The sequence below is a fragment of the Magnolia sinica genome, chromosome 14 (assembly GCF_029962835.1).
Source record: "Magnolia sinica isolate HGM2019 chromosome 14, MsV1, whole genome shotgun sequence".
Lineage (NCBI taxonomy): Eukaryota > Viridiplantae > Streptophyta > Magnoliopsida > Magnoliales > Magnoliaceae > Magnolia > Magnolia sinica.
This window is the reverse complement of record NC_080586.1, coordinates 62,125,483-62,150,331: the sequence shown is the minus strand read 5'-3', so window position 1 is coordinate 62,150,331 and position 24,849 is coordinate 62,125,483. Positions and strand designations below refer to the sequence as shown.

The window sequence follows — 24,849 nt, the reverse complement described above, 5'->3', positions numbered from 1 at the left end:
AAATTTGAGCCGGTTTGCAAACTTTTTGGAAGTGCTGCGAAAGTTTAAGTTGCAAAAGTATTCAAAAGAGTCCCTATGTTATTCTAAATTATCTTTTAGGGTTTGGAAATGGAGAGAAGGCCTAGGTGGAGCACCAACAACGTTCTTCTACTTCGATTTCTTCATGGATTCTAGTAAATCTTTTAATTTTTCGTTTGTTTTTTAGTTAGCTATGACTAGCTAATCTCTTAGCTAAGGCTAATAGATGAAGCTTGTATTTAATTCCAATGTATAGTTTGTTGAATTCAATGCTATTACTGTGAATGATGATAGTAGATTCGTTTGGTTTGAATTTACTTTGGAAGTCTTTGAGTTGTTTATTTCTGGATTCATTGTGCACTCCATGTACAATGAATGCCCCAATTTGGCAATTGTTTAGCCTTGATTTAAAGAATGAATCAGCCTACATAATTGATTGATCCAATGATGCCTAGGGGTGCATTGGATGCTTTCGATTCCCTACGATTGATGTCCAAGTGCTTAATGGAAGAACCGGTCACTTGAAATCATATTCATCTTAATACTTGTGAATGGTTTAACCGCTCTATCATCTGACTGGATAGATTAAGACTTTGATTCCAGTTGTGTTATTTTATATTGAAGTAGCAAATTGATGTCGAAATTACTATAAGTGGATTCCTAGATCCTTAGTGTTTTATCTTTATTATTTATTTTTCCCTTCAAATCACTAGATTAAAAACCCAGACAAACCGTTAGACTTAGATTAGTTCTAAGCCATGTTCCTCATTCCCTGTGGATTCGACCTCGGTCTCATCAAGTTATTACTACATTGCGACCCTGCACTTGGGTTATAAACAAGTTATTGGCGCCGTTGCTGGGGAGTGACATTGAACACGATTAGGTTTAGGTTTGATTGTTGTTTTAGGTTAAATTTTTCTTGTTTTCAGAATTTTTCTAATCTAGGGTTTTTAGAATTTTCCAATTTCCAGAATTTTGTTCTTAGGATTTATCTTAATTTTTTTTCTAATATTACTAACATTGTTTATTGTTTCTGTTTTATAGGATCTTTATTCTCGTTCCTCCCTTTTAATAACATCCTCCCTTACTCCCTCTACCTGCTTTCCTTATTGCTGTAGGATTTTTCTATAGGAATTTATTTTAGGATTAGATTCAGAATTACAGTTTCATCATGTTCATACAAGAGTGGACACATGAATACTCTAATCTACTTCTAAAAGACGAGAGATACGTTGAAGGGCTGTCAAATGATTATGTTAGGAAACAACCTATGTCCAAAAAATTTACTGAAACTATGATTAAGAACCGACCACGATATGATGCCCCACTGATTAAGAAATCAATACGTGATTACGTGAGGGAGAACAATTATCATCCACCTGTTAAGAAATCAATACGTGATCATATGAGGGAGAACAATTACCATCCATCGGTTAAGAAAACAATGCACGATTATATTATGGGTGATAATGCTTACCAACAACTATCAAATACTCCCACATATAACCCGTATGATTACAATTGGTGGAAGCATCACATTTTAAATTAGAGAGGTGTACCAATCATGGATTCTGGTGTCTATCCTCTTAGATCCCTTACTTATGAGATCCAACCAAAAACAATCCAAGAGAATTCACTTCAGAAATACATGGATGCCCAAGAACAATTCAACCAACATTTCACGTAATCATTCGCAGACATTAGAAAATTATTAGAGTTGATTGAATCATCCATTCAAGAAATTTAATCACACCCTATTGATGAGGAAGAGGCTAGTTTATCTCAGCCTCAACCCAATCTAGAAACACAATGTGAGGAGAGTGATTCCACCTCACTTGTGGAGTATACTGAATTTGAGAATAAGGAGTTGGACTATGATCATGAGTATACGGTTCAGTTTCCCGAAGATTCGATTTCAATGACCGTCCAAGTTAATGATCAAGAGGCACATGTAATTTTCAAACATAGTGATGATGCTCTACTCCACCCATATGATACGCTTGACCTCAATGTGGAGGATGAGTCCCTTTCAACTAAATGTCTCGAATCTTTAGAAGATTGGTTGGCACACTTTGACGACATAGTGGATGCCTTAAGAGAAAATATCTCGGTAGTTGATACTGACCGAGAGAATCATTGTTCTGAAACACCTCCTTCCACAAATCTTGAATGTTTACCATTAGAAGTGGAGGAGTTAGAACTTGAACCGAAGTATGAAATTTCGGAATGTGTTGAGACTACATTGGCTACAGAAATTTTTTCTGATTTACAATTAATTGTAGTCTCAGATTCACCATGTTGTTCTAACATTGAGGAATTTTCTTTTATAGGTGAATCATATATTCTCTGGAAGCCTCAAAATTCTGATCGCAAATATGCTGCTGAGGTTCATAAATTTCTCTGGACATCAATGCTCCAGAACATCCAAGCCTACTGCGAATTGGGCTTTTAGATGATTTTGTTGAGAAGTCTATTGAGAAATTTATCGAGATACTGGCCGGAGGAGGAACCCATCTGTCCAGACTAAGTAGTTTTCCCCTTCTTTCCTAGTTTAGGATTAGGAGATTTGTTTGCTTTCTTAGGATTAGGAACCTTAGGATTAGTTTACTTTATATAGTTTAGATTAGGGCTTGTTTGATTTTTCAAAGTGGGTGCAAATACCCTGTAAATGGATAAGTATTACCCTTTCACCCGTTTGAAAATTCATCCAAATTTCTGCCTTGGAAACCAACTCAAAAGAGCTAGTTTAATTTTTTGGACCCAATGGTGAGGTATATGATATATCTGTTCCGTCCATCCGTTTTACCACAATATTTTGAGGCATGAGACGAAAAATGAAGCAGATCCAACACTCAAGTGGCCCACACCAAAAGAAACAGTGGACCCAAGAAGTTTTTAATAGTAAGTGTCCAATTCACTTTTTCGTATGGCGTGGTCCACTTGAGTTTTGGATATGCCTCATTTTTTGGCTCATGCCATAAATTCAATTGGCATAATGGATGAACGGTGTGGATAAGTGAAATGCATCACAGTGGGACCCATAGATATTTTGCAATGTTCTCAGTTTTTGTGTCCAAAAAGTAGGTAGTCAAATCAAGCACGGGGGAAAATGTTGTAACTGCCTAAGGAAATAATTATTACCCCTTTACAGGGTATTTACCAATGAATTGGAAAATCAAACAAGCCCTTAGTTTCAATACTGGAACTATATTGGAAGATCGTATTCGTCTCACGGGTATTCTTCATCTACTCCTCTTTATTTTCATTGCTCTCAATTTTGCTTTTATTGCATTTATTTATACATTGGGACAACGTAGATTTTAGGTTGGGGGGTAGGTTTCCTTTTAGAAATTCTTTTGAATTTGAGCAAAATTGTTAAATTTTTGAGCTAAATTTTTTTCAAAATTTTTGAAAATTCTGTGGATTCAAGTGATTTTAAAGATAATTCAGAGATTATAATGATAAAATACTTGGTTGTTGAGGATTGTTGAAATCTGAATTTTACTTACTTGATAGATTTCTAAAATTAAGTTTGAAGTTTTTAATCTTTTAATTTGAAGTTTTAAACATTGATTAAATCATGATTTCACATATCACACCTAGCTTACACATTAAAGTTTAAGTTCGATTTTGAATTGTTAACTTGATGATTATTAAGAATGACAAGTACTAAACCTGGAGAATCTGTCCATCATGTTCAATTTTATAAATAAAAAAAATTTGAAAAAGAGAGAAGTACCCAGCTAAAAAAACAATTGTCGTCGAAAATGGCTACTCATCGAAATTCCTTGAAAGGACTGTTATGAAATATTAAAAGAAGAAAAATATGAAAATAGTGCGAAAGCCATTGATGGAAAAATCAAAAACTGGATGAGTAGAAGGTAGAACTGTAAGGCAAGTTTTGGTTTAGGTTTTGGTTATCCTAAGTGTTCTTTGAATCATCAATGTTATCATGAAAGTAGAGAACGGAACCTTTGCTTGTGATAAGTTGAGACTTTATTATGCACCAATGGAACTCAATGTTTAGAATTGTTCTAATTAGAAGATTAATACTTTGAACTTGAATAGTACTAGAGTTTAGGAGAAAGTAGTGTTCAACATTAATGTATTTTAGATTTCTATAATTTGAATTGTTTTTTAGAACCGCTTGAGCTCATGGAAATTATTTATTTGTTTTCGAAATTTCTTTCGCATGTTTTGCTCGGGACTAGCAAAATGTTGGTTGGGGGTGTGTTGAGACTCAAATATTGCACATTTAACCCTTCAATTATATTAGTTTTCCAAGCATTTAATTGATAATTTGATTTAATTATAAACGTTTTTTTGTTATGCGAGGTGACTCGGAAGCCGATGATGAACATGCACTTAAAATAATGGATTTAGAGCTCAAAAAAAGATAATAAAGAATTGGAGATTTAGAAGTCAATAATGAAGAATTCACATGCCAAAGATCCAAGAAAGCCAAGTGAGGAATGAAGAGAATCAAATACTTGAAGTGAAGAAAAGGAATCTTGAAAATTGGCCAGAAAAATCATATTCTGAAATTTTGAGTCTAAAAAGAGAATATCCGGAAATAATTCCAAAAATAGACTTTGATGACATCGAAGTCACTTTGAGGGCATTGACAATTTAGGAATTTTGGGCTCAACTCACTGGACAGTTCTAGACGAGTTTCGATGGCATCGAAGAAAGTTCGATTTCTTTGATGACATCGAAGGTGCAATCGAAGACCTCCCCGATGGCATCGAAGTTTGCCATCAAAGATGCGCAAAGTGCGTAAATTTGAGGCGGTTTGCAAACTTTTCCTAGGCAGTGCAAAAGTTTGAGTTGCAAAACTATTTAAAGGAATCCCTAAGCTATTCCAAATCATCTTTTAGGGTTTGGGAACTGGAGAGAAGGCTTAGGTGGAGCGTCGACAACATTCTTCTACTTCGATTTCTTCATGGGTTCTGGTAGATCTTTTAGTTTTTCTTTCATTTTTGCATTAGCTATAACTAGCTAATCTCTTAGCTAAGGCTAAGGGATGATGCTTGTAGTTAATTTCAGTGTTTAATTTGTTGAATTCAATGTTATTACTTTGAATGATGATAGTAGATTGGTTTGGTTTGAATTTACTTTGAAAGTCTTTGAATTGTTTATTTCTGGATTCATTGTGCACTCTAGGTACAATGAATGCTCCGATTTAGCAATTGTTTAGCCTTGATTTAAAGAAGGAATCAATCTGTATAATTGTTGATCCAAGGGGTGCATTGGATGCTTTCGATTTCCTGCGATTGATGTCCGAGTGCTTAATGGAAGAACCAGTCAATTGAAATCATATTCATCTTAATACTTGTGAATGGTTTAACCGCTCTATCATCCAACTGGATAGATTAGGACTTTGATTCCAGTTGTGTTATTTTATATTGAAGCAACAAATTGATGTTGAGATTACTACAAGTGGATTCCTGAATCCTTAGTGTTTTATCTTTATTATTTATTTTTCCCTTCAAATCACTGGATTAAAAACCCAGACAAACCATTACACTTAGATTAGTTCTAGGTCGTGTAAGACCCGTAACCTCGCGAGACCTTCCATACACTTCTACTTCAACAACGGCATGTTCCTGGCGGACCAGATCAACTAGTTTTGATCATTACCCTACTTTTGTACTGCTATACCCCAAGACTTATACCTTAGTGACCGTGCGGGCCCTACGATTCCAACGCCACGCGGCATGCCCCATTTTGACTCTTAGATTAGAAGTTACAATTTTGGCACAATCCAAGATGGGCCGCACAATGCACGCGGGTCTTACTTGCAGAAATCCCCATGTTATCAAATCAATCAATCCATCAATCAATCAATCCATCCATCAATCAAGTCACCCATCACTCATGTCACTCACTCTCCATTAGTCAAACAAACCCATGCCATTCTCATGCAACCCATACCCCTACCTATGCTAGCCATCATTCTCTTATTCTTTTTCTCCCCATTTTACCCCTCCATCTTCCCCTTATTCCCTCCCTATCCTAAAATCTCTACCACAAAAACTCCCTAACTCCCTCTCATTTTTACCATTTCCTATCAAGAGTAGAGAAGGATTAAGAGAGAGAGAGAGAGAGAGAGAGAGAGAGAGAGAGAGAGAAATATTAGAAAGATTAGGGAGAAATTGAGAGAGAGAAGAAAAAAAGATTAGGGAGAGATTAAGAGAAAAGAAAGAGAGCTTGTGAGAGTATTAGGAAAGATCAAGAGATTAAGAGTAAGAGAATAGAGAAAAGTGAGATTAAAAAAGATTAGGGGTGAAGAGGAGCTTGGTGGACTGTCCGATCGCCGATTCAAGCCGATCCAACCGTCCATCCTTCTAAGTGAGTGCATGGGAGGGTCAAAACCCTCCCCTTCTTTGTGATTTCTCTATTTTGGTGGGCCCATAAGGGTGGGACCTACCTTGATCATGTATTGAGTATGTGGTGCACCCTATAGTGGCTGGGGGCCACCCCAAGGGCCGAATCTATTTCCCTTCCTTTCCATTTCTTCTCTTATTCTCATGGTTTTGTAGGACCCACAAGTGGGCCACGCTATTGGAGAGCGTGTTCCGCACGCTATCATAGTGTGGACCACCTTGTGTGGCCCACTGTGATATTTATTTTCTATTTAAACCAATTGATTGTGTAAGCACACTTGGATGGTGAAAATACACCAAAAATGGATGTGATCTAAAGCTTCTTGGCCCCACCATGAGTTGGCCATTCAAATGGATGGAGTGGATTTCCTAGGTGGGCCCTACCTCATCCTTAAAACACAAGAGAGGGAGAGGGGTAGTGGCACTTTCTTCGCTGGACACAAAATGTCCAGAGACATGTCTCTGGCACAATTACCTTATAAAGTCACCACTTGGACTTCTCTAATGGGCCCCATCATGATGTGTGTATATATCATCTACACCGTCCATCCGATTTCTCTTCTCATTTTAGGCATTGAGCTAAAAAATGAAGCTAATATAAATCCCAGGTGGGCCATACCACAAATAATAAGGGGTACTACGGAGGCTATCGGCACCGGATTCGGCGGCTGGGAATTTTGTGAGCCCGGTTCCCGAGTTCTGAGGCAAATCCAAGTATCGAGTGAACTGTCCTAAGGGTATTAATGCTCATCTGTCGAAACCTTCTAGGGCCCGCTTTGGAGTCCTTGATCATCCAAACTAGTCCTAATCAGAGTTTATTTGACCTCATTCGAGGTGGCCAAGACGGTGAACGGATTAGATCATCCACTTGGGGCCCACATTAATAGTGTATGCAAAACATACAACGAATATAATAATAACATGAAAAATACATGAATGCCATGCACGTGGGCAGTAACCCATTCTTGGACAAATTTTGGGTCTCACAAGTGGGACCCTGTTCTGATGTTTATATTGAATCCACACCGTCCACCGACTTTTCAAGATCAATTTAGGCCATAGGCCAAAAGATGAGACAGATTCGGGTCTCAAGTGGGCCGTAATGAGAGAAACGAACCATTGCTGTTGAAATCTTCCAAGGCCCACTGTAGAGTCCTTGTTCGTCCAAATCAACCCAAATCAACGCCCATTAGACCCGCTCGAGATGGACTGCGCGGTGACCGAAGTAGAAAATCCACGTGGGGCACGCACTGATGGTGCATCAAAAGAAGAGAAACAAAGAAAAAGAAAAGTATCACTGGGCACTATTGGCCAGTGACGTGAGGGAGGAAGCCTCCTTGGGCTGCCCCCACACGTGGGACCCTACATGATGTATTTATCATATCCACTCCATTCATCCATCTTATCAAACCATGTTAGGCCATGGCCCCAAAACTCAGGTTGATCCAAATCAAAGATGGGTCGTACCATAGGGTAATGTGGGGGTAGAAACCTCTTGGACTTAAGGGTTTCTTGGTTTTGGGATCCCTTGGACTTGGAAATCCTTAGTTTTTAGGATCCCTTGGACTTGGGAATCTTTGGAATCGAGATCCCTTAGGTCTTTGGTTATATCTGGCATCTTTAATTCAAATCTTTAAATTAGTTGACGTGTGAATGTTGAAACTATGTTTTTATTAAATCCATTTAGGCATATACTTTGCCTGAACTGATGAAGTCCCAAGACTCAGATGGGCCATAAGCATATGATCACATCCCAGTGACTAACCAATGATTTGTAACCGTAAATTTACATTAGCAATAATTAGATGGTGTAGATCATTCTATTAAAGTAATTATAGTGATGTCATTGATAATCTGATTATTTTGGGACACCGTTAGTGGGTCATGTGCCCAAATGGACTGGTAGCCTAGTGACACACGTGTTGTACATGTGGGTGTCCATCCAGGTCACTCCCAATGGACCCCGCCTTGTTATATATATTCTATTCATGCCTTGCAGGCTACATGAGAAGCTGATGTTAGTCTAACGTGGGCCATACCACATAGACTTCTATATTTCTAGTGGGGCATGTCGTTCAGTTCCCACTTTCTGTATATGATGTGTCGATTAAGGCCGATTATTGTCTGATATGTCTAACAATATGCTAGTGTACTTGGCCTGGTAGGACTCACTAAGAACATGCTTAGTATAATAACATCATGCCCAGACATATGCCCATACGCAACATTTGTATGCATGTTGTGGGTGGTGATTGATCATAGCATATGCCATTGGGTTGAGATACTTAGGAGACCCCATATGAGATAGGGTTGTCCCACATGATCGCACAATACGCACAGGTTTGATGCATGACTTGGATGGTATGACTCATGCATTTCGCATCTTGTATGTCACGATCACTTTACTCCCTAGCGACATCAGGGTTATGGCCTCCACAGGCATATCGTGGATTGGCAGATTGGATACTGAAAATATTTATTCTAGCATTAGGGCACTATGAACGACCTTGGATGAAAATCCCTAAACCCTTATGGTACCAGTAGGATGCTTCAACGTCGAGACCGAGTGGATAATATAAGAGCCCGAGTGCCGAATACCAGTAGGCCGCGTCTCCCACTGTGTCGTGGTCGGTTGAAATGGGGTGTGACCTTATCCGCCCGAGGGTAGGGGGCTATAAGCTAGGTTGAGTTTGACCAGCTCGTAAATGAGTCTGCTATCGACAAGCCGGGTGGGCATTGGCATACCACCGGCAAGGCAGATAGTGAGGTCTCTTCCACTCACTTGGTTATGCGCGCGATGGGGTGGCGGCCAGTGTTGGAGTATAATAGACCCCGGTGATGTTTCCAGTGACGAACCGTACTGATACATGGACTAGTTGAGGATTGATATGCTTGTGTTACATCTCTAGCATATGACATTCGGCCACGTAGGCCTTGCATTACATAGCCTTGGTATGGCTAACATCATTTATGGACTTGCCAGTTTAGCCTTCCATCATTTCTACTTACTCTGACATTTGTATGCTTGGCACATGCATTACGCACACATGCACGCACTCTCTAAGCTTCGTAGTAAGCTTATGCATGTTCGTTACGTGCAGGTTATGCTAGACCGCAGCAACATTGAGGTAGGAGCATGTACCTGATCTTTTGGAATTTTGTTATATGATGTATTTCCCTTTCAGCACTGTACTCAAATATTATATCAGTAGATATATGGTGATGATGTTTTGGTGACTTGGGTACACTTGTGATTATGATCCTTTACCAAAAAAAAATCACCCTGAAAATCCTCCTTCTAGGATCCCAGGATTGGAACCTGGCGCATGGGAGCTGAGAGCCAAGAATGGGGTACTACGAATCCTGTTGGCACAGGATTCTGCGGCCGAGAATTTTGTGAGCCCGGTTCCCGAGTTTAAGGCATGACAGGTCGTGTTCCCCATTCCCTGTGGATTCGACCTCGGTCTCACCGAGTTATTACTACATCGCGACCCCGCACTTGGGGTTGTGAACAATACTCTAATATTAGATTTATTTTTTGTATTTGATTTGCTATGATTAGCTTTATGATAAGGATACAGATGTGATTAGTAGTTCTATATATGAATAATGTGTTTCTTAATCTTGATTTGGGTAGGAAACAATAGTAAGGTCAGTATTGAGGGGAGAAGAATCATCCAAGTATTGTATAAGGATTTGCCCCTCAAAGTAGATATCTATTAATAAATATTTCTTTATCTTATTATTTCAGGTTCATATCATCTCACATACAAAGCAAATTGGACACAATTGAAGCAGTTGGAAGCAAAGATGAATAAGCTATGAAATGCTATGTAAAAACTCCAACAATCCAGACGGAGTTGCTTGCAGCAGCGGAGCAGAAGCCACGGAAAATTGCATCAAGCATTGAGGCTAAACAAGATCAACTATTGAGGGAAAAGACCCTTCTCCCATCTCATTACCCGTCGAGTCTTCTTAGATTGTTGGAGAGACATCGACCTTATCCAACAGTTATCATGGGGCAAGCAATGTAAGTTACTATTTCTCCCACAAACAGGAACTCCTACTGTGGCAAGCAATGTTCGAAATATCAGTATCACGTTATGTATTGCACCCTTGGGATACAGATACGTATCGGTTATTGCGCGGGATATATCGTTTGTATCAAGGAATTTATCGCATTTTTTGGGAAACATGGGGAAACATTGGGAAAATGGCTAAATTTTTCAATGAAACTTTAGGGATTTTTAAACAAGACCTTAATACATACTTCTAGATCATAACATCTCAAAAAAAGAAGTAGACATAATAGGTTTCCTTTGTATAGGGTCTTAAGCTATGTATTGTCTGATTGAACTAATGCAACTATATTCAAATTGAATGCATAACATTTAAAGTATATCTGAAGATCATTTCATCAAACACTCCCAAATATTTTGAAATTAGTCTCAATTGATAGCTGGTTAGAGGGAAATTTCGGGAAAAAAAAAAAAGAAAAAGTTCTAATATTTTTAATTAAAAATGATATTTATTTTTCAAAAATTGACAAGGACTTAACAAATCAGTAGATCAGCCCTCATACATGCTTGATTTCATGTTTGGAGTGCAACATTGTAAGCAATTTCGATTTTTTTCCATATTTTCCCAAATTGGACCACCTACACTCAAATTTTGAAATTAGAGTGTATGTAATGATCATTTCATTGAATACTCGTAAATACTTCAAAATTTGTCTCAATTGACAGCTAGTTGAAGGAAAATTTTGAAAAAACATGAACCAATGGATATCAAAATCAAAGTTCTAACTCCATGATTTTTCATGCAAAACATGAAGAACCAATGGATTTGTAACAATTTGACACTGATTTAACCTAATTTCAACCCAAAAAAAAAAAGGATCAAAAATAGAAAATGCTCACCGGATCGAACATGTGAGATATATCAGCACTAGTGTGTTTCGTATCGCACAGGTGGGATACAAGATATATCGTGGGATATATCGGCCGATATTGTCGATATTTAAAACACTGGTGGCAAGTAATCAGAATTATGGAGGACCGGCCAGATGGACTGGGCATCTTGAAATCGAGCTCCCACAGTTTAATGGGAAGATCCATTGGGGCAGATCTTTAGGGTTGATGAATATAAACGTTACAACTCTATTTTGGATTGTGAAATAGCGGAGCTGGCCACAATCCATCTTGGAAGCAATGTTGTTCCATGGTAACAATTAGTTTTGCAGAACGTGACTACCAAATAAAATAAAATAAAAGCAACATGACATGGGCTCGTCACGAGGCATTGTGCACTAGGTTTTGTAGCTGTGAATAAGCTAATCCTATGGTACTTTGGCTAAGCTATGACAAACCTAACAGTGTTCAATTCCCTCAAGCAGTTTGAGAGGTGGTCTAACTGAATTTGAAAGGCTACCAGATCCTCCTTTGTGGAGTTCTGATTGCGAAGCTCAATAATGAAAGAAGGGGATGTGTGCAACTCCTCAAATCTATTTCCCTTAAGCAAGCATTCAAGCCTGCACACTTACAATAAGAGAATGTTAATTTATCCAGGAGACGAGTAAATTTGTTGTTAACTAATGGACCCATTCCCCTCACAAGGTCTGGCCCAAGAGAGACGCTATGCCTGTGAAGACATAATTTTCCACTGAGATGATGGGGAGAAGAAAAAAAGGACATACTATAATTGTGATGAAAGATACACAATGCTGCAATGCTAGACTGGAAATCTTGGAAGCACATGAAGATGAGGAAACCAAGGGACAAAGAAACGAACAATGCTATATAGAAGTTTTCACGCAATGGGCCCACATTAAACATTTACACTGGATGAGTCCATATGGGAAGGAAGAGATTCACTACAACAAAGATGTCCAAACTTATGCAACCTTGAAGACAACGTTTCTTTAAGAGGGTAGAACAGTATGATCCTTCTAATATTATAGATATAATCATCATCCAAGCCTCATCCCATGATGTCGGACACATGATTTAATGCTAGCATGCAACATGGAGATTATGAAATAGTCCATAAAGTAATTCAATTAAAAAAAGATGCTAACCTACCACTTAATTAAGAGTAAACAATAGGAAATAAAATCCGATTTAACTTAAATTACATGTCCGCATGCTAAGAAATCACATAAATCAATTAAAACTATGACCGATGGAAGGATAGAACTTCCAATTTAGCATAGGCACGTTCCACACTCAATGGACAGATTTATAAGTTTTATGATTAGGGTTAGGAAAGGGGGGAAATGAAATTAGGAAAATTAGGGTTCATGGGAATTGGGGATTTTGGAATTAGGGTTTTAAAAATTGGGAAAAATAAGAAATTGAGGAACTAGGGTTTAAAAGATTGTAATGGAAGGGAAAAGAGGAAAACATGAGAAGAAGAATAAAACCTTTCGAAGAAGAAAGAGGAAGGATGTAAGACGAAGAATACCTTGGGGAATCCACCACCAAACAAGTTTTTACCCTTCCACAATTTAATTGGAATTGAGGAGTTTTTTTTTTTTTAATCCTAGAAAATAATGAGGAAAATTCCTTCACACAAGAGAGTTTCTCTCTTCTTTTTTTCTTCTCAAATCTCCACTAGGGTTGGAACTCCCCCCCCCCCCCCCCCTTCCTTTCGGTGCTTTTATAATTAAAAATTCGGAATTAAATCCAACATAATTACAACTATGCAACTCACTTACGTGAAGTGGCCCATCATCCAAAATAAGAAAACTAAAACATATATTATCAATCTCAACCATCAAATAACTCCTAAAAATAACAAAAAATATAAAGAAAGCAAGATCAGAGTCCAAGGGGCCTAGATCTAAAAGATCTAGTGGCCCAATGGCCTGATCAACAAGATCTAACAGTCAAATTGACACGAAATGGAAATCTTATGACTAAAATGATCTCCTAAGCAGCCCACATGCATCATCCCAAAGTGGGGTCTTCCTGATGCACGTCCAATGCATGTGGGGTCTTCAAAATGGCCCAGCGGGCCCCATCTGGAACTCATCACCTATCCACAAAGAAAGTTGCGCTGATGTGAGTGGTCATCTCTGTCTCTGGTACATCCTAGTAGGTCCTCCGATGTCCCCATCAATTCCCCTCGGATGAGGAGATTTCGCCTCTAGCGAAATAAAGCTACAGTGATGCTTAAGGAGATCCGGGTCTCATCGTTGAAGTTTTGCCTCCGTTATCCACGTACTATCTGATTTTGGTCTACCCTTCCACTTGACAAGGTACTCCTGGTAACCGCCATATCGTGTGGAAATCGCTTCTTCACCTAAGATATCATTCACCTCCTCTCTTCTCATAGGCATTGATGGTACGGATGGTAAAGGTTGAGAAGATGGGTCAGGTAATGGCCATAGGTTTTGGGATAAGTCAGGGGTATCATCATCAAAGTTCATGTGAAGGTTAGGGGAATGTCCATGAAACGGTACAAGATTTTCCACATTAAATGTGGAACTGATACCCATGTTAGGTGGAAGATCTATCAAGTAAGCATTCGAACCCAGTCTTTTCAAGATTTTATACAGTCCAGCGCTATGGGCATGTAATTTTTTTATGGTTCTCTGTGGAAACCTTTTTGGACGTATTTTAATCATGATTTCATCACCCATAACAAACTCTTTAAACCTATGCTTGAGTCAGCAATCATTTTGTATGTTTCATTACTTGTATTGATTCTTTTTCTAATCTCCACATGCAAGTCATGCATATGTTGTGTAGATGCATGTGCAGACTCTAAAGGCCTATGGAACATAGACGTGGGTATGCAATCTATAGGGGTCCTAGGCTCATCTGCTCATCCAATATGTCCTCTAGAATAACAACACTGGCCTCCTCCGATATCGGACTCTCCTCAGATGGTAACTCTACACTAACCTCGGGTGTAACCTCATGTGGAATCTCCATAATAACCTTAGGTGTAACCACACTTGCCACGTGGGCATACAACGTCAAATCAATTTTAGTCTCTTTCAGACTCTTTGGCATTAACTATAGGAAGAGACTCAAGCTAGAGTTTCGCCACACCTTCATGACCATGTTTCTTGATGTCCTCCTTTTCCGAGGTACTTTTGGGCGGGAGAAGCTTCAAGACAATCCTTTTGCCTCTATATAGAAACAAACACATATTCGAGCAACCGAACAATGTTGCGTCCCTGTCATACTACCAAGGCCTGCCCAAAATGATGTGACCTATATCCATAGGCAAAACATCACACCGCAACGTGTCCGTATAGGAACAAAACTGGATGGGAATGGGACAACACTAAGAAACCAGAATTGAAGATGCATCAACCTATGAGACTCGATAGGACTGAGGGTGAGGAACGACTGGCATAACTAAGCGGTCCACAGTGCGAACAGATACCACATTGATGCAACTGCCACCATCAATGATCACCTTGAAGTTTTTGCCACCACACTTAGCATAAGTGTGGAAAATTGAATCCCTACGCCAATCATCACTTTCTACAATTTGGCTTAAGGCGCAACTAATAAGTGGCACAGTCTCAACTTGATCCCTGACTTGTGATTGGACGTCTTCCCGAGTGTCGGGGTTTGCCTGAAGGGAAGCTTCAAGTCGATCAACACGTGCATTGATCACGGTCAATTAAGTTGTGGTGGTCTTATTGTGCGCTTCACTAGCCGTCAGACGGTTGTTGATAGCGTTAAGGGCCTCGTCAATCTGCTCTAGATTCATAGTGGGATGTAGACCAAAGACACCTACTGAATGAGTGGGCATACACAAGGACACTCTAAAGGAAACTCTAGGTCCTAGGACAATGTGATGACAATGATAGTACTAACCTAGAGATCACGCTAGACACACTAACCAGAAAATTCAGCAACTCTCTATCCTCAAATCTTATGTTGAAAATTCAGCAAGATAGTAATCCAAGGGTACCAAACTAAAAATTAAGCACAGGTGTAATCCGAAAATTACAAGTTGAAAATTCAGTAATGTGACAACCTGAAATTACTATGTTGAAATTTCAGCAATGGTATAAGTGGGGCTACAAACTGAAAATTCAGCAATAAGATACTCCAACAAAAATTCAGCAATATGATCCTATATGCAATCCATACTCTACTAACCCTAGATGTGACTGTAACCTAGATGCAACACAAAAATCCTATGCTAAACATGTGGGCTCTGATACCAAATTTGATGCAGGACACATGATTTAATGCTAGCATGCAACGTGGAGATTATGAAAGAGTCCATAAATAATTCAATTAACAAAAGATGTTAACCTACCAATTAATTAAGAGTAAACAATAGGAAATAAAATCTTATTTAACCTAAATCACATGCCCGAAATCACATAAATCAATTAAAACTAGGACCGATGGAAGGATAGAACTTCCAATTTAGCATAGGCATGTTCCACACTCAATGAACAAATTTATAGGTGTTATGATTAGGGTTAGGAAATGGGAAAATCTGAAATTAGGAAAATTAGGGTTCATGGGAATTGGGGATTTTAGAATTAGAGTTTTTAAAAATTGCGAAAAATAAGAAATTGAGGATCTAAGGTTTAGAAGGTTATAATGGAAGGGAAAAGAGGAAGACAAGAGAAAAAGAATAATACCTTTTGAAAAAGAAAAAGGAAAGATGTAAGACGAATAATACCTTAGGGAATCCACCACCAAACAAGCTTATACCCTTCCACAATTTAATTGGAATGGAGGGGTTAAAAAAAAAATAGAAAATAATGAGGAAAATTCCTTCACACGAGAAATTCTCTCTTCTTTTTTTCTTCTCAAATCTCCACTAGGGTTGGAACTCCACCGCCCTCCCCCCTGTGCTTTTATAATTAAAAATTTGGAATTAAATCCAGCATAATTACAACTATGTCACTCACTTACGTGAAGTGGCCCATCATCCAAAATAAGAAAATTAAAACATATATTATCAATCTCAACCATCAACTAACTCCTAAAAATAACAAAAAATATAAAGAAAGCAAGATCAAAGTCCAAGGGGCCCAGATCTAAAAGATCTGGTGGCCCGATGGCCTGATCGACAAGATCCAACGGTTGGATCGACACGAAATAAAAATCTTGTGACTAAAATGATCTCCTAAGCAGCCCACATGCATCATCCCAAAGTGGGGTCTTCCTGATGCGCGTCCAATACATGTGGGGTCTTCAAAATAGCCCGACGGGCCCCATCCAGAACTCGTCACCTATCCACAAAGAAAGTTGTACTGATGTGAGTGGTCGTCTCCATCTCCGGTATATCCAAATAGCTCCTCCGATGTTCCCATCATCCCAACTAATTGGGATCGGCTTCACGAATTCTTTTCTTCCATTCCACTCTTCATTAAACCCTAGGACATCAAGTCTTTTCTTACTACCTCCCTCTGTGTCCTTTTGGGCCTTCCCCTTGCCCTTTTAGAGCCTTCAACTTGTGCAAACTCACTCCTAAGTCCTAACCGACACAGTTCTTCGTCTCCATTATGCATGACCAAACCATCTAAGTCTACTTTCCCTCATCTTGTTATCTATTAATGATGTTACTAAATTCCCTCGAATGCATTCATTTGTAATTTTATCCTTCCTTCTTGCCACCCATCCATCTCAACATCCTCATTGCAGCTACAAGCCTACAACCATCCTATGGACCTGTTGTTCCTTAACAGCCCAACATTTTGGTCCCATAAAGCATGGCTTGTCTTATAGCCATCCTATAAAATTTCCCTTTCAGTTTGAGCGGTACACGATGATCGCATTCTAATATTATAGATATAAGAAGATTATTTGGTAGAGATAGGATAATTTGATATTAGATTCACTTAACTATATTTAGTTTGACATGGTTAGCTTCATGATAATGATAAGGATATGATTAGTACTTTCGGATCTGAATAAGCTATGTTTATTAATCTTGATTAGGGTAAGAAATAAATAGGATAGTACAATCAATGTTGTTGAGGGAAGAAGAATCAATAAGCATGTCTGTTTTTGTTTTATTATTATGGTTTATATCACCAATAAAATAAATCTTTTACTTAACTATTCCAACTTGTACTTAAAGCATCTAAATGACTTCAGCCCTCACCTGAATGCAGATTACATGATAGTCCCATAATACCAACCCGCCCATTTTGCTAGCCTTTTGATGCCATAGTGGAATCTGGATATTGACAATTCAAGACATAAAACAGAATTACCAAGAAGCCTCAGTAATCAAAATAATAAACTTTTATGAGGTTGGCAAAGAAAAATAAAAAAGGAAAATAAAATTTTAGGCTAAAATTATAGTATCTAGCTAGAGATGGAATCTTTGTCCTTGTCTAGAAAAAATGTATGACACGGCCTCAGATGCGAAGTTTATCAAAGATCAAAGGTAGCACATGTGAAGATACTATGCCGCAGGAGCCATAAAGCAACACTGCAAGAAAAGGAATTTTCAAAGAGAGAGAAAAGACCTTCATAAACTCATGTTCTAAAGAGTCACATGTCCAACACTAGCCTTTTATGGGCTTACCAAAAGAAAGAAAGGAGGGAAATGTTCAAATGTCCTTAAAAGTTATCCACATATAATCACTAAAAGGTCTTTTGGTCAATCCAAAGCCTCAATAAACTTCGAACAAAAACAAAATATGAAACGTAACATGTTTGTGATCATGGGGACATACATGTGTTCATGTGGGGTCACATGTGTGAGCATGCAGGCTCCACATCTGTAAGCTTATAGGCCCGACACGTGGGACTATAGATATTCTTGCATCAATTCCCTCATCTTCAAGAACTTAACCTCAAGTTACAAGATCGGGAGGGAACTTCTAATTCACTGCCTCATCACATTGATTCTTATTCCCCAGCATCAGCCAGTGTTGGCAGATTGTTTTTGGTTGGCAGCGTACTCCAAAATCTAGAGCATGTCTTCGATTCCACTTGCATTCCTGAACACAACTTATCTCTTGACCGTTCCCTGTCTACTTTACAAATGGTGATGCTCTCCATTGTACTCAATTTCCTCATTTCCAGCAGTGTTTAATGTATTGAATGTATCAACAAATAGTTTGATACAGAAGGTCAATGATATGAAACTATGGGTAATACAAAAAATACTTGGTATTGACCATAATATCATTGAAAGTGCATTTATATCAAGATCTATCAGCAAAGAGCCTTTTTGTAAATTCAAAGTATTGATCCATACCATGATGTCTGCAATATTTGACTGAAAATGAGAAGAAAAAAAAAACCAGAAAAGATCAAAAAAACAAGCTTTTGCCCAATTTTTTGGGTTGTGTTTCCTAGTGTGTTTTAACAACTCCATTTTTGTTGTTTCATCTGAGAGAAAATTCGGGCCTAAACACCAAAGGTGACAAAAGTTTCAACAAAGAAGCAAGAAAACAGGTAGAAATTCATATCTATGCATGAGTTCAAGCATTGACATGGAAATTTTGGTTCTGTATCAATTAATTTTGGATATAATTGCATCACTAATGGCCAACAATGCATGGTTTTGTCCCTCAATAAGGAAAACTAGAATGCATGCCCTTTTCGTAAGATTTTGAGTTATAAGTGTGTCAGTGGTCTTTTAACATATGAAGTTTCACGGAGAAATTCTACCATTTTCCTAAAGTTCCCCAATGTTTCCCTCACACAAGTCATGTGATATTTCCTAATGTTTCCCACCATGGTATTCTATAATGGTAATGGTGGCCATAATGGCCACCACCATTACCATTATGACATAGGCAATAACGGCCGCTATGGTCTCTTTTTCTTTTGTTTTTTGGGGAAAAAAATAAACCAGTATCGGCCCCATAACGGGCCGTTATGAAGGCCATTATGGGTCATTTTTTTCGTAATGGCCATTACAGCCATTACAACCATGTAATACGTAACAGTTGTAACCGTTAGTGTTACATAATGTCCGTCACAGCACACCTTGTTTCCCACGATATTTTTGTATCCCACAGGTGTGATACATAGTGAAATACCGATACTTCTAACACTGGTTTTTGGTGCATAGTTAATTTCTTCTTCTCCATTACACCATCTGCTAGTCGATTCATGTCATCATGCCTTTGCCTATGAAATCCCTGGTCCTCATCCTGACAACCTTCATCTCGACGTCACTCCATGGAGGGTCATCGTTCATTGGGTGAAGAGTGATATCTTTTCCATCATGCACAGGGTTGTGGATGTTGGTGAACCCACAACACTTCACACAACGATCGAACATCCTAGGTCGGACTAGCAGGAGGTGACAAGTCTTATTGAGACAACATCATACCATACCAACTCGACATAATGTTCTGCTAATTAATAAGTCAATAGTTATTGATGAGTCACCCACATTGGCTCACCACCTATCACAGCGGCTCAATGAGGTTGCCAGTACTTTTCCACATGCAGCTGCAGCTGATCTACTACTTTCTGCAAAACAATGTAATAGGTGTTTCCATTGTTGATGGTTGACCTTAATTGGCTTTCCTTTCACATGTACCTCAGGTCTGGAAAACACAAGTATGCAACCAGTTCTCAGTTGCCTTCTCCTTAGTTGTTGTCTCATTCAGCTTTGTCATCGGACTCCTCAAATATCAAAGGATTGCCACGAAACAACTTCTGAGGATTGGATATTATCTTACATACCAAATAAACAATTTCTGAGGATTGGATATTATCTTACACACCAAAGAGAAGACTCAAATCTCCTCAAAATCTCCAGAGCAAAATGCATGTGTCAGAAATTAGAACCGGAATTTTTTTTGAAGTTTTTCTTTATAGTTGAAAAAACACCTATCAAATCTCATAAAAAAAAAATCCATAAAAATAACCATAAAGCTTCTAAAATCATGCTCTGACATTTGGTTTTTTCCTCATGGGACCATGGTCATACGGTGATGACAGGGGCAAAGGTACATCTATCTTCCATACAAAAACATGACAAATGATATTAATAAAAGGAGACCACTATAGTGCTCCACATGACTACAAACAAAATATAACAAATAGAAATAAATAGTACATGCATGACTACAAAAGATCTTTCTACATTTAGGAAAAGATTAAGAACAGTGATGTTGTAATCTTAAAGATGATTGGTGAGGCCATTACAGTAGACTTAGCTAGCTTAAGATTGTAGTCTAAAGCCTCAATGCCAAATCAAGCAAAGTGATTCATGTTCAAGTTAATTGGTGGATCACGTGACTTGGTGCCCTGTGCCTAAAAGCAGGTGGAAGCATCATTAAGGTACCTGATACCATTACTTACATAACCATGGCCTACTTGTGAGTTCTATTAGCAAGCCCATGGAACAATTCCCAAGCATGACGAATCTAAAATGTTACTAACTGATTAGAGAGGGTTTTTCATAATATCATTTGCATAACATCAAAGGTTGTTGGACTCATGAAATGAAAGAAACCATAAAGTAGACAACGAAAATTCATACGAAGGGGTAAATAAACAATAGAAACAACATAAACCAGTGTAATTTGGATAAGGGTACCACGGTCGAGTATGGGAAGGATCGACTATAGCAATTGTCCAAATTTCAAGATCACAGTATATGGGCATGACAAATATGTTACAGGCGTCAACAGATAATATACCAAGAGTCTAATATGGGCAGAACAATATTAAATTAACATAAGTTTAAAGCATCACAATTAAAGGTAAAATTAGTGATTAAAAGATAGTCTTCTCAAAAAAAAAAAATGTGATTAAAAGAATAGTAAGGTTACAGTTAAGCACAAGCACAATGGCAAGAGGATGTCATGAAGACCTTAAGGGCCTGTTTGGATGGTCGGATTGGATGGGATTAGGTGGGATGGGATCATGCAACCCCATCCCCGTAACCCACGCGCGTGTTTGGACCATCGATTTGCATCGAACTGCAAGAACCCATGGTTATAAGGCGATATTCAGCGAGACACCTGGGAAACAGCGAAGTCCATTCCGTCTTCCTCCAACCCTGTTCATTGTTAAGACGAGGGGTTCCCATTTGCATTTTCGTCGTCCCGCTCATCCACATACAGACGGAGATTAAGCCCTCACAGGTGCCCGCTCATCCACATACAGACGGAGATGCAAGGCTGCAGTGGACCACACGAATGTTTGGAAGCGGAAACGGATTGGCTACTCCCCCTGCCACCAGCCCCGTGGCTAGTGGTCGGTGCTCTGTGGGCCTCACCACGGATAAGCACCACATCCTTGCTTTCGGCATATTCCTTGTAATAAGTGACAGTGAAGTAGGGAGCCGCTTGAGTTCCTCTTGCCTTGTAATCCTCAAGCCCAGTGAAAAGGATGTGTAGCATCTGCACTTGGACGAACGTGGTCGTATAACCACTCCCTCTCCACAAAGGAATGACAAAATGTCAGCAAGGAATTGCTCTTTGCTCCAGTAGATGATACAACTTTGCATTCATAGATGCACCTATGTGACCTCTTCCCAGATGATACTCATCCCAGACAGAAATGAGATCCTTAGGCGAGCAGCTGTTAGCCCCCTCAATCATCCACTCCAAGGGTTTGGGTTACAGAGGAGTGAAACCGGTGGCGAATCTCGACCCTCTGCTGAAACCAACCGAAACCCATTTCAGGAAATCGTTGAGGAGTACTTGCCTCTTTTGCAGAAGGTGACGGTGGAGGAGACAATTTGATGCAGGACGAGAATTTAAATATAATATGCAAGATTTCAGGCTTAGATCACACCAATTCAGAAACAATCACGCAAATTCCACGTCCCACATGAAAATCCAAACATTCAATTAAAAAGGGGAATCTATGTGGGTCCAAGCCGACACAGGCTAGGACTGGACCAATAAAAATTATAAACCAAACGATGTCAAAGAGAAATAAAATCAACTACTCATGCATAAAAATCAGTCCCTAATCCAAGGGATTCCCTAATTTCAATTCAAGGAACCCTAAGGTGATAAAAAGAGGCAAATCAATTAGGGATCATGTAATCTAGGGTTAGGATTCATGAAAAACGGCTATGAGGGGATAAAAGAGGATAAAAACCTGAGCCAAAAGATGATCCCGTGTGTGGACAGCAACAATGGCCCAGATGGACGTGCGTGTGATCCCGACCGCCCATGTGTGGGGCCCACTATTCAGAAAAAGACCACCTTGGCCCTAGTCGGCCAGAGATTGACTCCAAAACCCCCAAATCTCAGCTCGATCCGATGTACGGTTTATGTGTGGTGCTCCGCCGAAGTTTCAGCTCGCCTGCGGGCCAGATTCTGAAATTCCTGAAATCTGATGCAATAAAAGGACAAATTCGAAGTACAGATGGTGAGGGAAGATGGAAAAAAAGGTGATGGAAGATGGGGGTGAATGGGGATCGATGTGGCTTCGCACCACAGTAGTTAGCCCTTCGAAAAGGGAGGGCTTCGCACCCACTTTTGAATTCTTCCACAACTCACGAAGAGAGTAGAAAAATAAAGCAGGAATTTTTTTATTAACTTCAATAAATGAAAAGAACTACAAGGGGTGCCTATTTATAGGGAGAACCCTATACCCAAAAACTCGCACCATGTGCGACACCTATTACTTGGCGATAAAGTAAACTAAAATAAAAACCAAACAAGGAAATCTAAAGCGTTCACAATGTTCTAAATAATAACAATAAGCAAAACCTAAAATATAAAACCAATCCGACGAGTGGGCCACGATCATGAGATCCCATGGTGGGCTTTTCTTGATTATCGGGCCACTTTTCTGAACCAAAACTTGACTTCTAGCTAGGAGGCCCTCCCTGGACGTCATCATCGAGCCAGATCGATGGTGGGGTCCTCCTACGTACGTACATGCGTAGGGGGGGCGGCGTGAGTGCGCGTGATGTCCCCATCACAATTTTGCAGAGAGAAGTTGCTCAAAGAGAGCCTTTTGGTCGAAGGAGGAGAAGAAACAAAAGGTGAGCGGAGAAGGCCCTGGGTCAGAGAGTGAGCAGACCGTAGGATTTTACTCGATATACGTTGTTGCAGCATGGTCTCGAGCCACCGGTGGAAAAAAACAGTTGATGTATATGCTTAATCCCATGCGTTCCCAAACACTCCCTGTGTTAGAGCTGCCAGATAATCCGATCCATCCAAACAGGTTTCAAACATCGTCCCGGGATTTGGCAAACCGGTGGAACTCACGGACAACCACTGACAACTACCATCATAACCTTAAATCCAATCCCGTCAAATTCGGCCGGCCAAACAGGCCCTAAGATTAAGGGATCAAATCCTTGTCTTTTAAATTAGGATATACCTGAGTCATATCCATACCCATACCAAGTCATATCATGTCAAGTCAGGTGCTTAGGAGTCAAGTGAGCTATCAACTTAAGTTTTGTGCTGATTGAGTGGAGAGGGAGAAAAAATACTTTCATCAGATACGAGACTTTTTTAGTTAGAGGTAGTGATGGCAGTAGTGGTGCTTAGGAGTCAAGTGAGCTATCAACTTAAGTTTTGTGCTGATCGAGTGGAGAGGGAGAAAAAACACTTTCATCAGATACGAGACTTTTAGTTAGAGGTAGTGATGACAAAAGTGACTGAATATTTCAGTATTGAAATCAGATTTTTATATTGAGATTGATAGTTCTTTTCTGAGTGAACTAGAAAGTCCTGATAATTATCTGAATAATGGGTCTACCAGTGACAACAGCTACTATGACTTGCTACCTGTATGATACTGAAAATAGTGGAATAATCAACTTTAATATTTGCATTGACAGTTATCTTCGTTCTGAAATAATATGCTATGCATATTGACATTCAACATATCAATTAAAAACACATGGTGTCCTTAGTTTCAATAAAGCATTTCTCATTCTAATCACCCATAAAGGCTTTTTGCAGCCTTAGAAGTCATGATTAGCATTAAACCAAAACTGATGTGCAGTTGGAAAAAGAGCTATTTCAGAAATACACAGAATGAAACAAAACCTATAAATAAGGTAATTTCATCAAAGAAAATAAAGACATACTTGCCTGTTTGTCCTCGTTGGATATGAAGACAACAAAAAGATCGAGTCCCTCTGAATTAGCCAACCCCATCATACATAGTTTCTTGCAAAGCAAATACACATTCTCCTCACTGTCACAAAAAATACAGGAACTAGATTAAAGGTCTTTAGCCATTGGTAGAAGCACCGACAGATGTGGATGTGAAATTGGCAAAAACACAGCCTGAACACAGATGTTGATGCAGGACATGGAAAATTAAATATGATATGCAAGATTGCAGGCTTAGATCACACCAATTCAGAAACAATCACACAAATTCCACATCCCACATGAAAATCCAAACATTCAATTAAAGGGGAATCTATGCGGGTCCAAGCCGACACAGGCTAGGACTGGACCAATAAAATTATAAACCAAACAATGTCAAAGGGAAATAAAATCAACTACTCATGCATAAAAATCAGTCCCTAATCCAAGGGATTCCCTAAT

The 24,849-nt window shown here is 39.1% G+C and overlaps 1 protein-coding gene across 3 annotated transcripts in view; it reads right to left on the bottom strand.

Annotated features, from left to right (window-relative positions):
• Window positions 1–24,512, bottom strand: part of LOC131225900 (protein N-terminal glutamine amidohydrolase) — a 42,867-nt gene extending 18,355 nt beyond the window's left edge. For 2 of the 3 annotated variants that reach the window (XR_009161607.1, XM_058221506.1), the window contains exons 1-2: window positions 24,385–24,512; window positions 17,499–17,573 (exon numbers count right to left, since the gene is read on the bottom strand). Coding sequence is in view for 2 of the 3 variants with exons in the window: in XM_058221506.1 (XP_058077489.1) it covers window positions 17,499–17,573; window positions 24,385–24,453 (144 nt within the window). In the remaining variant the exon portion in view is untranslated. Of the gene's footprint in view, window positions 1–17,498; window positions 17,574–24,380 lie in introns of all 3 variants that reach the window. The other variant, XM_058221507.1, reaches the window with a different exon arrangement.
• Window positions 24,513–24,849: the final 337 nt, after the last annotated feature.